This window comes from Pecten maximus, chromosome 9 (assembly GCF_902652985.1).
Source record: "Pecten maximus chromosome 9, xPecMax1.1, whole genome shotgun sequence".
In the NCBI taxonomy this organism is placed as follows: Eukaryota; Metazoa; Mollusca; class Bivalvia; order Pectinida; family Pectinidae; genus Pecten; species Pecten maximus.
This window is the reverse complement of record NC_047023.1, coordinates 8,838,263-8,852,748: the sequence shown is the minus strand read 5'-3', so window position 1 is coordinate 8,852,748 and position 14,486 is coordinate 8,838,263. Positions and strand designations below refer to the sequence as shown.

Here is a 14,486-nt window from a genome sequence, read left to right as displayed (position 1 = left end):
GACCTCTAATGGATGTATAAACCAAATATGAAGGGTGTGGACTTCCAAGCTTTTCAAAACTAACCCCCAAAATCTTTAAAGTGAGTTTTTGTGTCAAAAAAAGTAAGTCCACTAAATAGTAAAATGCCAAAAGGCCATTTTTTTTTCTCTATGATTTGCCACAGCATCACTCCTGGATCTCTAATGAATGTATAAACCAATTGGAAGGGCATGAGGTGAATACTTTTTGACTTACCCCAAAAATTTAAAGTGAGTTTTGGTGGCAAAAAAGTTAAGTCCACATAATGGTAAAATGCGAAAAAATCACAATTTTTTTCTGCATTATTTTGCCATAACATCACTCCTAGACCCCTAATGAATGCATAAACCAACTTAGAAGGGCCTGAGGTGTGTACTTTTGGACTTACAAGCTTTCCAAAAACTTACTCCAAAAACTTTAAAGTTTTGGGGTGGGACGCCGACACCGACGCCGGGGTGACAGCATTAGCTCTCGGTTACTCGTAACCGGTGAGCTAAAAACGTAATTTCATCATGATGGACGTTGTACAGCTCTGTCGTTACGATAGACATCATTATTCAGTAAATGAACACGTTAGATGGTGACCGAGAGTAGATACATTTATATATACTGAATGTATGTGGATTTCTAGTAGACCATTAATTTGACTCTCCAAAACATGTTTTGACTATTGAGACTGTTCTGCATTGATCCACACCGACTCTTCATATCCACAATTCTCATTGTCCTGTGTTAATCCACACCGACTCTTCATATCCACAACTTGTCCACAATTCTCATTGTCCCGTGTTAATCCACACCGACTCTTCATATCCACAATTTGTCCACAGTTCTCATTGTCCTGTATGTGTTGGTCCACACCGACTGTACATATACATATCCACTATTTGTCCATCACTGCCCCCTGGTCAGTCTACACTGACCAACTGCCTGTACAACCCCCTATCACAGTAGTAATTTGTTCGAATCTCCTTATAAGGACGAGTCATCAACTTAAGCTGTCCAACTGTTTCTGTACCGTCTCCAGCTGTTAGGAAGAAGAAAGATCGTGTTAGCAGAAAGATTAACTGTTCGGGACAAAAAACAATCCGGTTCAGAGATCTGTCTGTTTTACCAGATCTTATAAGTTCATTATTTTGTTATAGGGACACTTCATTCAAATCTTATTCTGTTTGTGGACTTAAGTTAATGATGAAAATGCCAAATGACCTTGGAACCTAGTCAAGTTTCCTCTGATGGTTTTCCGTTTGTACATACATATACATAGGTCTCTGCTACAGAGAATTCTATACTTATATACATAGGTCTACTGAGAATTATATAACTATATACATAGGTCTCTGCTACAGAGAATTATATAATTATATACATAGGTCTACTGAGAATTATATAACTATATACATAGGTCTCTGCTACGGAGAATTATATAATTATATACATAGGTCTCTGCTACAGAGAATTATATAACTATATACAGAGGTCTCCACTACAGAGAATTATATAACTATATACACAGGTCTCTGCTACTGAGAATTATATAACTGTATACATAGGTCTTTATATACACAGGTCTACAGTAACATTTCACTATTTAGGGGACGTTAAGATTTGTCATCATGATGTTAGATTGACATCATAATCTATGATAGATACCTGGTACATGTTCTCCCATCATTCACATATCTGTTTTACCTGTTTTACCTGGTTTTACCTGTTCAAGATTTATCTGGCACTCCCTCTGGTATTACAGATAGTATGTGCTGGCAACAATACAATGACATCACAACAACAATACAATGTTGTCACAGCAAGAAAATAATGACATCACAGCAATAATGCAATGATGTCACAACATTAAAATGATGACATCACAGCAATAATGCAATGATGTCACAACATTAAAATGACATCACAGCAACAATACAATGATGTCACAGCAAGAAAATAATGACATCACAGCAACAATACAATGATGTCACAGCAGGAAAATAATGACATCACAGCAACAATACAATGACGTCACAGCAACAATAAAATGACGTCACAGCAACAATACTATGATGTCATTACAACAATGCAATAACACCAAGGCTACAATTAAATCATGTCAAATCAATGTTGTGTTGCATCACAATATTTTTTGCTTATAATATTCAAACAACTGGACCATGTTTAAATAAAATAGTATGAGGTCTAAAAATAATCATTCCCTACCTTGAAGACATGACAGAAAAATCTCCAACCCTTGGAGTGATATTCTTGATTGTCAAACCCTCGCCTCAAGAATATCCTCCCTTGAATGGGAGATTTATCGTCACACACCCTAAAGGTAGAGAAGATTCTACTACCAAGTAATCTACAAATCTAGTCATGCAGAACGATTAGATGATTACTATGCTTGACTTTTAACAAGGTAATATTAACAATATCAACAAACCTGGTTGTAGAACTTATAAAGTTCTTCGTGAGTAAACTCCATCCTTATCTTCTCCTTTTTCTGAAAATACACATCAATGTAAACTCCTTAAGATATCTATTATCACACAGCCTCTTAACAACACCAAAATTTGAAATTTAAACAGATTTATTTTTAATATATCAAAGTATAATCCCAACATGGCGGTCTTTCCTTAAATCTAAATTTCAAAGCCGAGAGTCATTGACATGTTTCAACTTGGGTGAGTCATTATTTGAAGATTTATTTTTGTGATCAAATTACAAGGCAAAACTATGAAAGAATTTCATAGAATTAATTCAATATATCATATAAATGGAGAAGATTTGATAATTAGGTTATGCAACTCCCTAATTTATTTTCGAATTAACATGAATTAATTATTTCATAACAAAATATTCACCAGATAATCATCAGGCAACTTTTTAACATAGCTCCATATGTCAAAACAAAATATCTTTCGTAAGCAATATTCTATTTTCAGTTCCAACAACATTGAGATAAAGGTCACAGTGACCAACTTCCTGTAAACTACACAATGCCTACCGGTATATAAATAATGTATGTCTACATGTACTTCAAATCTCCTTAAGATATCATATCATTTTTGAACTTCTCCTATCCAATTGAACGATAAAAAGGTGTCAGAAGACAACAAAGCTCCCTCAGTCGGTTTAAATACAGAATTAGTTTTATAAAAAGTCAAGGTCAAAGTTAGCAGGTCCCCAAATTGGTACCAATGGAAAGGTCTTACCACAAGGAACACACGTCAAATATGAAGGCCCTATCTCATACGGTTAATACACACTGAAATGTGGCCAAGGTACAAGTTTTCTAAAATTAGGTCAAAGGTCAAGGTCAAAGGTCAGGGTCTAAAGTCAAGGTCAAGGTCAACAACAGCACTAGCTCTCCTTGACTTCATTCTGGCGAGCAAAAAATGTATTTTTTTAAATTATACTATACCTTTAAAGTACTTACATCAGTATTTTCATTTTTGACAGACAATTCAAACATGGCATTTGGCATCTTCATCTTAAGTTGTGTGGACGTGGCCATTTGGAGATTGAGCCGCCAGTTGATGTCCTCGAGCTGTAAAGGACGTACACAGAGACTGGACATTATAATGTGATGATATTCTATCACATGACTACCATATCAGTAAATACTATACTCCCAAATTATGTTTCCTCACTACTCTAAGCTGCTTATGTTTTCACTAAGATTCTAAAGCAACAATTATGAAACAGACCATAACTAGATGAACTTTAGAGTTACTTCCCTTGTACATCAATAGTGGATATGTCCTGAGTTTGATGCAGGTTGACCTTAGTTTTTATTATATTGTTTGTACAAACAAACAATAAAACAAGTGCAATCAATGATTGCGAAAGCTCACCGGCGGCAGCAATCACACTATGCATTCATTTTTTATGTATGTATAAGCATGTCATTTTGAAATTGTATGTCACATAATATCGCTCCTAGACCTCTAATGGATGTATAAACCAAATAAGAAGGGTGTGGACTTACAAGCTTTTCAAAACTAACACCCAAAATCTTTAAAGTGAGTTTTTGTGTCAAAAAAAGTAATTCCACTAAATGGTAAAATGCAAAAATGCCAATTTTTTTCTGCATGATTTGCCACAGCATCACTCCTGGATCTCTAATGAATGTATAAACCAAATTAGAAGGGTGATAGGTGTATACTTTTGGACTCACCCCCAAAACTTTAAAGTGAGTTTTGGTGCCAAAAAAGTTAAAGTCCACAAAATGGTAAAATGCAAAAAATCACAATATTTTTCTGCATGATTTTGCCATAACATCACTCCTAGACCTCTAATGAATGTATAAACCAAATAAGAAGGGCAAGAAGTGTATACTTTTGGACTTACAAGCTTTCCAAAAACTTACCCCAAAAACTTTAAAGTTTTGGGGTGGGACGCCGACGCAGACGCCGGGGTGACAGCATTAGCTCTCGGTTACGAGTAACCGGTGAGCTAACAATTGTTTGTTTGTTAAATTGTTGTTTGTTTTTTTCAAATATCAATATCCAAAAGATTCAAATTTTGAAGTGAATCCTCTAAAACCAAGTTTCATGATAGGATGCATGTGGTTTATTTTGTACTTCTGAAGAATAATTTGCCTATACAGGCTGACCATGGTAATAATGCTTATCAAATTCTGATGTTTAAGTTTACACGTACCTATTAGTCCTTATCAATCAAGAAAATTCAAACTACAAAAGCTGATTATAAATTAGCCTCAAAATGAATTTTAATTAAGACTAATTATGCCTGCATTTTCTTAAAGCCAGAGAACGTACCAGGAAACATGAAGTATACTACAAACGAATTAATATACAGAGTAGTTCTATAGTAAAATTACTTGCTCATGGTGATTCAGCCAAATGATTAGCGGTTAAAAAACATTTGAATATCACCACAAAGACGCAGTAGACAATCACCAGCATCTTTCTCCGTACTAAACTATATTGTTAGCCCCCTTACTGACACACCCTACAGTACACTCATCCCCCACGATCTATCATCAGCTGTTATCTCCACCACTAGACTGGCACCATATCAAATCACTTGGTTTATACAGGAAATATTATATACAAATCATCACCTTAGATCTCCGTACATCTATCACACCCATCTGTCTAATCTGGAGTAATTAGTATATGGTGATTACTAATTATGCGTCTGACAATGTTTCATTAACGATTGGTTCTAAAAATAACTGCACTAAATGACCTACTTTAAATCTGAAACTTTTTAAAAATATCCTCCTACTGATCTGGAGGTGACATACACTGTAACAGATATTGATGGATTGTGTCTGCATTTGTAATCTTATGTTAATATGATAATATGTTAATCAACTATGATAATGAAACTCTTACCAGGAAATGACTTTACAGATCTCCTCACTAGGTCACTGTTATAATACTATTGATACATTATATATTGTAATAAAGTGTAACACTGTATGTTGTGATATGATGTACTTCATTGTATGTTGTGATTATGATGTACTACATTGTATGTCGTGATTATGATGTGCTACATTGTATGCTGTAATTATGATGTATTACATTGTATGTTCTGATTATGATGTACTATATCGTATGTTGTGATCATGATGTATTACATTGTATGATGTGATTATGTATTACATTATACGTTGTGATTATGATGTATAATTATGATTTACTACATTGTACGTTGTGATTATGATGTACTAAATTGTGTGTTGTTATTACGATGTACTACATTGTACGTTGTGATTATGATGTACTACATTGTATGTTGTGATTATGATGTACTACATTGTACATTGTGATTATGATGTACTACATTGTACATTGTGATTAAGATGTACTACATTGTACGTTGTGATTATGATGTACATTTGTACTTCATTGTATGATGTGATTATGATGTACTACATTGTACATTGTGATTATAATGTACTATATTGTATGTTGTGATTATGATGTACATTTGTACTTCATTGTATGATGTGATTATGATGTACTACATTGTACGTTGTGATTATGATGTACTACATTGTACGTTGTGATTATGATGTATAATTATGATTTACTACATTGTATGTTGTGATTATGATGTACTACATTGTATGTTGTGATTATGATGTACTACATTGTATGTTGTGATTATGATGTACTACATTGTACGTTGTGATTATGATGTACTACATTGTATGATGTAATTATGATATACTACATTGTATGATGTGATTATGATGTACTATATTGTATGATGTGATTATGATATACTACATTGTATGATGTGATATGATGTACTATATTGTATGATGTGATTACGATGTAAACTGTATGATGTGATATGATGTACTATACTGTATGATGTGATTATGATGTAAACTGTATGATGTGATTATGATGTACTACATTGTATGATGTGATTATATGATGTACCAGTTGTATGTTGTAATTATGATGTACTACATTGTATTTTGTCATTATGATGTACACTGTATGATGTGATTATGGTATATAATTAAGATTTACTACATGGACATAATTCATTTTCCCAAGTAGATGAAAGAGAAACATCTCCTGTCACAAATCATCTGGCTCAGTTTTCCTATCATCATCTTTAGTCATATTCAAGACTTCAGGAAACAGGTTGTTAAATATGTTTGTTTAGATATGTGCTATATCATAATAAATCACTAGTGGCGCCATCTACAATGTGTTTTATACACTTAGGTAGGTAAACATTACATATACACAATCAAACACCTACAACATAGTCTACAGGTAACCTCATTTGTATGTAAATTAGATAATTACCATACATTGGTAATGAATTCATAATGATGTATTCCTCTATATTCACAAATAATTTTATTACTCAGACAGGTATCTATTATGTCATGTCAAGCATGTCACATCCATCAAAATCATGTGTGCATCATCAGAAACTATTCCTGAATTTAAATTCTGTTTTTATCCTTAAACCTATTCAGGTCCCTTACATCAAAGTTAATATATTCGATTATGTCTGTAATTTTATGCAATATAAATCAGATAATCATAATGCCTTTAAATCTCCCTACATTTCCGTACCATCTTCCATATCGGTTTTGCCAGAATTTTATCAAACACTTTTGATGTCAGAAGGGAAGCAACTCTAGGTCAGATATAGCTCGACAGAAAATGTTAAAGCTGACAGTGCAAGTTAAAAATCTTCCAACTGTGGTTTAAAAAAAAATTATAAAGTTTCCGTATTCAGAAATTATTTCTGAAACACCCCCAAGGATGATAGTATGTTCTGGTTGTCCTATCTGAAGGACTGAAATTTTAGTTTGAGCTCTGTTTGAAGACACATACAGTACCAGTACCTGATCCAACCCATCCATAATTAAGCATTGATGTCAGTTTTTTTAGTTTTCATAGGGTACGAAAAAAAATTGTTTGCAAACTGTATTAATCTGCGTAGCGGATTCTTACAAAAGCTTGCAAACAATTTTTTTTCATATCCCTATGAAACTAAAGAAAAAATGACATCAACGCTTATAATTAATTTTTGAAATGGATTTTCAAAATCAAACATGTTTTATGTACAATTGAACTGATCTTATAAGGGATTCATTTTCACAAATCAATATGCAATGTCAATGGCCGTATTGTGACATCACATATTTTGTACCATTTCGGATTTTTTCTATAGAGGTATGAAAAAAAAATCTTAACCATTCAGAAAGCCACATTCTGCGAACAAACACTGGACAATTAATTATATGACCATGAATAACTCTTACAACATATGCGAAAAGTGACACAATCTCTCCTCCATCCCAAGCAGAAAACAAATTTAAATATCAGCACAGCTTCCTTAGATACGATGACTGGAGCAGACAGTCATCATAGGGGGAATATCTCAGAAACGTTTTCTGTGTATATATTTTTAACTTATACATTAAAGTAAAAATTCAGCATTATCATTTATGTTTTGTCCGCTGTCTGACACATGTACAACATTAGAATTTGAAATTCAGGTTTCTAGGACCTGGAATGTATCGGGATGTGTCTTTTATTCTTACAGACCTGTTTAGGATTGAGCGTTCTTTGTCTCAGCCTTTGAACCACCTCTCTTCCACTGCTAGTCCAAGCCTCTACGACAGTCTTCACCTTAAAACACCAAGTTAAACAGCATGTTTTATGCAATATCTCTTTTTTTTATAAATTCTACTTTTACTCTAGAATTTTTCCTCAAACACAGATGGTTTCCAAAATGCAAGAAGTCAAGATAATCTAAGTGAAAACATGTCTATCCTGATAAATCTTGAGATGGAATACTGTAAATGTGGAATTTTACATGAGGGGAAAATTTCACTAATTACGCGGAATCCTTTTGATCAATTTGATAAATCCTCTGGGAACCAGGATGTAATATAGGATACAGTGAATTAACCCCCATATATGGTCTATACTTAAGCTATGCGTGGGACTTACGTACATGTAAATTGATACACCCTGGTGTAAATTAACCCAGTTTGTGACGCCCCTGCCTGTAGTCTGAACATCCTGGAGACGCAGTAACAGAACCCTAATGATCCGACATCAAAAGTTTATGAATCCCTAGTAAGATGGCGTCACTATAGTTATATACATTCCACTAGTACAGGAAAGTGGCAAACTAAGTGATAGTATTAAAATGGGGAGGTGGAGACACAATGTCCTCGAAGGTAGAGAAATGTAGCAATCCAGACGAATCTTCCGTGGATCCATGTGTGTACACGAGGTCTCACCAAAAATCCATGTTATACTAGTATATAATAGTAGAAACGGTGAGCACAATACGGAAATTCATTCAATGGTTCGATTTATTTAATAACACTCTCCAATAAATCAGATCATTAAATGAATCTCCATGTAGGGCTTACCGTTTTTATACATATAATATGTGACAGTATGTTACCTACCTTATCCTCATCCATATCCAGCTGCCGTAACTGTTGTGTAAACACTGCTGGCTTGGCGGCATGGTACGCTGCCTGATCAACACAGAAATATCACTAACATTGTTATATGTGTCTTATACTGTATATATATATATATATATCTTACCTTAGATGATTTTATATCTGAATCTTTAAAAATATACATGAAGCTCAATATCACTAAAATATATCTATACATAGATAAAGTATATACATAATGTATTCATAGGAATTTATATACATAATGTAGCTCTGCCTTCAAAGTGCAGTGAACTTGTAAATGATTATAGGAATGCTTTTGTTTCCAAATATACTGGTATGTCTTTTTGCATTATTTTTCCTCAATTTCTAAAAATGTTTTTTTTTTCACAAAACTGACCAGGTATTTCCCCAGGGTCCTGTCAGTGACAAACATGATATTGTGCATGTACATTACACTATACAATTATAGTCTTTTGATAAGGTCAATACACAGTTTTATTAACCTGAAAAAATATTAACCAAGAACAAAGTCCGAGGTTAGTATTTTTTTAAGGTCAATATTTTTTTTCAGGTCAATAAAAAAATGTATCAACTTATCAAAAGGCTTTATTTGTATATTAACCTGTTGCAAGAAAAACTCCAGAGTCTGCAGGACAAGTTCAAGGTCACCAGCTGTGAGCCCAAGGGCATCCTGTAACTTTGATTCTTCATCCTCACTGAAGGTTCTGTCATCCTACAAAATATGTAAAAATTAATATTAACTTTGCATGAAGGCCTGAGTATGGCGCTGTTGCACCATTCTTTAACTTACGTTTTTCAAGAAATGATTTCTATTTAATTGTGATGAATCACTAATTAACTCAAATATCAACACATATACAAATGTAGCAGGTAGCTATGCATCACTTCATTATCTGACATATTTAACAAGAATAAATTGCTGTGTGTATGTTTATTATCTTCAAGTTCTTAACGTGAATTTCCATTGTTTTCCAAGATGGCGGACATTCAGAATTGACGATTTTTTTCTGTAACTTTAAACTTTATTTCAGTACAAAAAAACTGCGCAAATTACTCGAGTTTTTACGGTACACAACTGTAGTGTATAGTTTGTTTTTTCTCAACAAAATTATTTTCTTTACTCCAGCATCATTTTAGGGTATAGGGATGAGGGTCCTAGATTCATCCCCCTTTCAAAATGCATTCTTTTTTAATTTCATTTCTTCTCGTTTACTCTTTCATTCATTTGTTCTCCATTCTTTCATTCTCATAACTACAAAATGTGAATCTATACACAACAGTAGTACTATATAGTGTTAAGATCGTGTAGTGACACCTAACACTAAATCAGTACAGAGTTATGGGCCTTAAAAGTTATACATATGTATATAGCCACATTGAGTTGTTCCAGCATTATAATCAGAAGACACAGTAAAAGGACTGGATTGAATTGATATCTTGTGTTATCTAGCCATCATTTTATTGAAAATACAGTTAAATGTCTGATTTTATCAACAGCAATTGCGGAAAACATCACTTATTCAAATATGTACATTTAAATTGTATTTATTTTGGAGCCTTTGGCTCTAAACCAGTAAAAGTATCACCAGCATTGTATAAATTGTATTTCCATGTTATTATTCTATGTTAAAATTCTATTAGTAAATATTAATGATTCATATACTGATCCTAAGTTTAATATATAGTAAACCTTCCATCAGTTCTATCAAAACTATCAATAAATATTGAGGAGACTGTTTAAATCATGCTTCAAAAAATAAGTGCGAGTTAAAACTATCCAAGTCGATAATGGCAAAAATCTTGTCAAAGTGAAATCAAGGCACATTCAATAATATAATTGGCCAATATGTACATGTAACAACAATAACCCAGCATTTAGAACATGCACATTTGTAAATCAAGAATTAAACCTTCCTTTTTTCATAATTTTGCAGAGCGAATTCGAAGCAGAGACCATTTTGCAGACCCCAAAACACTACACATTTTATTTTGCAGACCCCAAAACACTACACATTTTATTTGTGACACAAAGTTATCAGGCCCCAAAACTGTACATGTTTTATTTGTGGAACAAAATTATCAGGCCCCAAAACAGTACATCTTTCATTTGTGACATGAAGTTATACGAGCTATGTTAATGTTACAGAGTCTATCATACTGTATATAAGTAAAACCTTACTTACCTTCAAATGGAGTTTTTGTGTGATTCTGGTCAACAGCAGTGGAAACTTGGACACTTCTAAGGCATTGATTGATGCGACAGCTCTCTTGATTCTGTAATACAGAAGCAACAAAATGTTGTAATTTTTTTTTTTAATTTCCTTTTGTGGGACCGTTTCAAATTTACATTTGTAGAAAGCACAAGGTTAAGTTCCTGGAGGAGATGAGAAGTTGACAAAAAAAAAAAAAAAAAAATGGATGTACCCTCTCTTTCAATTTAGCAAAATTGGCTATTTAGATATTGGTGGAGAAATTGAATACAAACATGCCAGAGCTATATACATATGTATTTGACTATAGGGCAGGCTTTGAGGTGTCAATCTGAAAAGTTCAAAGTATGATCATGGTGAGAGATATATGTTTCAATGATAAAAAAAGAAAAAAGAAATGTAAATTTTATTTGATTACAACCATTGCACTTGTTGGCGAAGCTGGACAGAAGCACACAAGGGGTCTTAGAGTGGGAAGAGACTGGAGTACCAAGAGAAACCTGATGCAGTCAGGCAGGTGACCCCTAACCTTACCACATGATTAGCATACAGGTTCAGTCAAAACAATATCCACAGGTGTTCAAATTAACAATGTGTAACTTAGCAGGTGTCAAAGAACTTTGATTGGTATATATATTACCAATAATTTATAGTAAGCCTGTTCATACCAAATCACGTGATAAGCACACAGGTTCAGTCAAAACAATATCCAAAGGTAATTAACAATGTTAACTTTAATTTGCAGGTGAGAAAGAAGTTGGATATGTTTACCAATACTTTATCATCTGTTCAGACCTAATTATTTAACAGCTATATTAATATTGTATTACTGTACTTCCGTAAACACAGCATGTTTTGTTATATATGAACTTTCAAATGTAATTGCAGATGCTGTACAGCTTCAACAGAATTTATTTTAAAGCCGCATGCGCGCATACTCCCAAAATAATCTTATTTATTATCAAATTCTAGTTATACACATGTATCAATGGCAATCCAAGATACTCATTCACGCTTCCCTAACATTAAAATGACCGTTGGACTAGACACTTGATCAAATGAGGGAATCCTTGCGACATCAGTGTATAAAAAATAACTCGCTGCATTTATTTTTATCACGAGATTTGTTACAGAGCCAAGAACGAGGCTATAACAAACGTATGCTACACATAAACTACATATGCGTGAACTTGCCTATTAATGCTTTCATTTGAACCTATTAACAAAATATTCTTGTAATAACTGATCAATATAAACAACCACACAACTTAATACATGTAGTTATTTCAAAACATAGTAATATCAATACAACAAAACATCGACAAAAATCGGATCAGTAAAGTTGACAATGTATGAGGAATACGGAAAAGCTTAACCAGCAATCCAATAGACGTCTGGCAAAATCGGAATTCGAATCTATTCCCTTTTCTACTCTTGTTATTTCCAGCAAATGATTTCTTCTCCTAAGGAAATCCTAAGGTTTTGCCGATTCCAGTCCCTTTTACGTTTCTTTCTAACCTAATGGTGTGTTTAAAGTTTAGCTGTGATTGGTGAAACTTTAATGTAATCATTTCTTAACTGCAATATATGACTCATATCAAAGCCAATAACAGAGTGCACGTGAAACGAAGGGAAGTAACTCTTGCAGATTCAGATTTTTTTAGACTGTATGGCGGAAATTTTGCACAACTGTTACTGATCCCAATTTTAACTACTTAATTATATACAAGCAGGTTTTATTGCAAGATTGTTAGATTGTTAAGACACAAATGTTTACTATGTAAGCTGAAAAACAGCTTCTCTACTCCTATATGGAGGCAGACACAGAATCCATTAAGTACGTACAGTTTCAGTACTGTAACATTAGTGTAACAGTGTCATTATTTAATGACATTTGGGTATTATTTAGATTTATCCATTTTTGTACTACTGTGTATGTACAGGCTCCGTATTTATCATATGTATATGTGTACACAGTTGTATCGTATGCTATTTATATATATATGTAAACCTGTTTAACAGGTCAGAGGTCAGAGTTATTTTTATAGTAGAGTGACCATGGGTCAATGCGCACCCGCGCTTTTTAGGGTAGCGTCACTCCCGTACTAGGCACCGTTGTGAGTGGACGTGTATATGTCGCGTCTATATATTTAGCGCATCCGTGTTGTACCAATCTACATCACTGTGAGTACTTCATAATTTCTAACTTTAATGTATATTGTATTGTATGTAGTAATATATGGATATGTTGAATGTCAATTATTTCCTTTATAAATTAATTGAAATAATTTACTTATTGGTAAAGATTGTCCAGAAATTGAATTTCCCGCCACTTTCTTATTATTTATTCTGTGTGGATAAACGTTTTGGTTTAGCTGATAGGCGTTATGCATTTAGCCTTTTATATTAAACATTGTAGTTAGTATACGGTGCTAGTACATGTTAGTAAATATTGTTTATTTTATTATTGTAGCATTTATATGCGCTGTAATATTGTACGGGTTGTCTCCCCGGGAGTCGAGCCCTCTTCGTCAAATGAAGAGGTAGGTTTTTTATATGGCTCCATTTATATTGTGTTGGTAGCATCATTTTTAAGAATATCCATGTACATGAGAAATTGTCATTGTTTGTATAAGCGTTACGCACCTGCTACTTTGTCAGATCTGTAATGTGCATAGTTCAGTATTAGTTGTAACGTTTATGATTACGCCTGGGTTAGTAGGTGTTCTTGAATCTTAGGTTCTAAGCGTTATGCTTCCGGTTGCGTCAGGTGCGTACACCTGTCGTGTTATTGTGGGATGGATTATTCCACTTTGAGATTGTAACTATTTTACTTATTGTTGTTATTTGTTATTTTAGGGTGTTTTATGGACTAATAAATTATGAATTGGAACTCAAGCGTTGGAGTCATGGTGTAGACAATTTGAATAACCGACCCGGCTCAAAACGACCGGTTACATTAGCACAGGCTACAAGCAGGGGGCGTGTCTCTGAAACATAAGTCTAGGAGATAATCATGACCCATTTGCATGGTTATGTCAAGATGGTCAACGAATCCAGGCGCTACTGAACATGATAATTAAGCCATATGTAAACAGGGAAAAGACAATAAAATGATGTCACTTACGCCGGTGTTGCCGTAAACAACAAAGCCATCTTCGAGTCTTGTGCTTATTATTGATAATGAAAGCGCTTTGATGATCATGATTGTATTCAATGATATGTTTTGTTTCTCAACTTAAATGCTATATTCTTTGTACATTACAATATGATTATTCTCCGGGTGGTTACTATAATTCCA

General features: G+C 33.7%; 1 protein-coding gene and 1 long non-coding RNA gene across 2 annotated transcripts; one reads left to right on the top strand and one right to left on the bottom strand.

The window, feature by feature from the left end:
- Positions 1-34: 34 nt before the first annotated feature.
- Positions 35-14,396, bottom strand: LOC117334738 (COMM domain-containing protein 10-like). The gene is made up of 8 exons (XM_033894531.1): positions 14,313-14,396; positions 11,159-11,249; positions 9,577-9,687; positions 8,955-9,026; positions 8,077-8,160; positions 3,453-3,563; positions 2,457-2,516; positions 35-1,046 (listed from the first exon to the last, which is right to left on the bottom strand). The coding sequence occupies exons 1-8, from the start codon at positions 14,339-14,341 to the stop codon at positions 1,008-1,010; spliced, it is 597 nt and encodes a 198-aa protein (XP_033750422.1). The 5' UTR covers positions 14,342-14,396; the 3' UTR covers positions 35-1,007.
- LOC117334739 lies at positions 13,059-14,078 on the top strand. Its single transcript, XR_004534223.1, has 2 exons — positions 13,059-13,369; positions 13,659-14,078. It is a non-coding gene; the product is annotated as an uncharacterized LOC117334739 (long non-coding RNA).
- Positions 14,397-14,486: the final 90 nt, after the last annotated feature.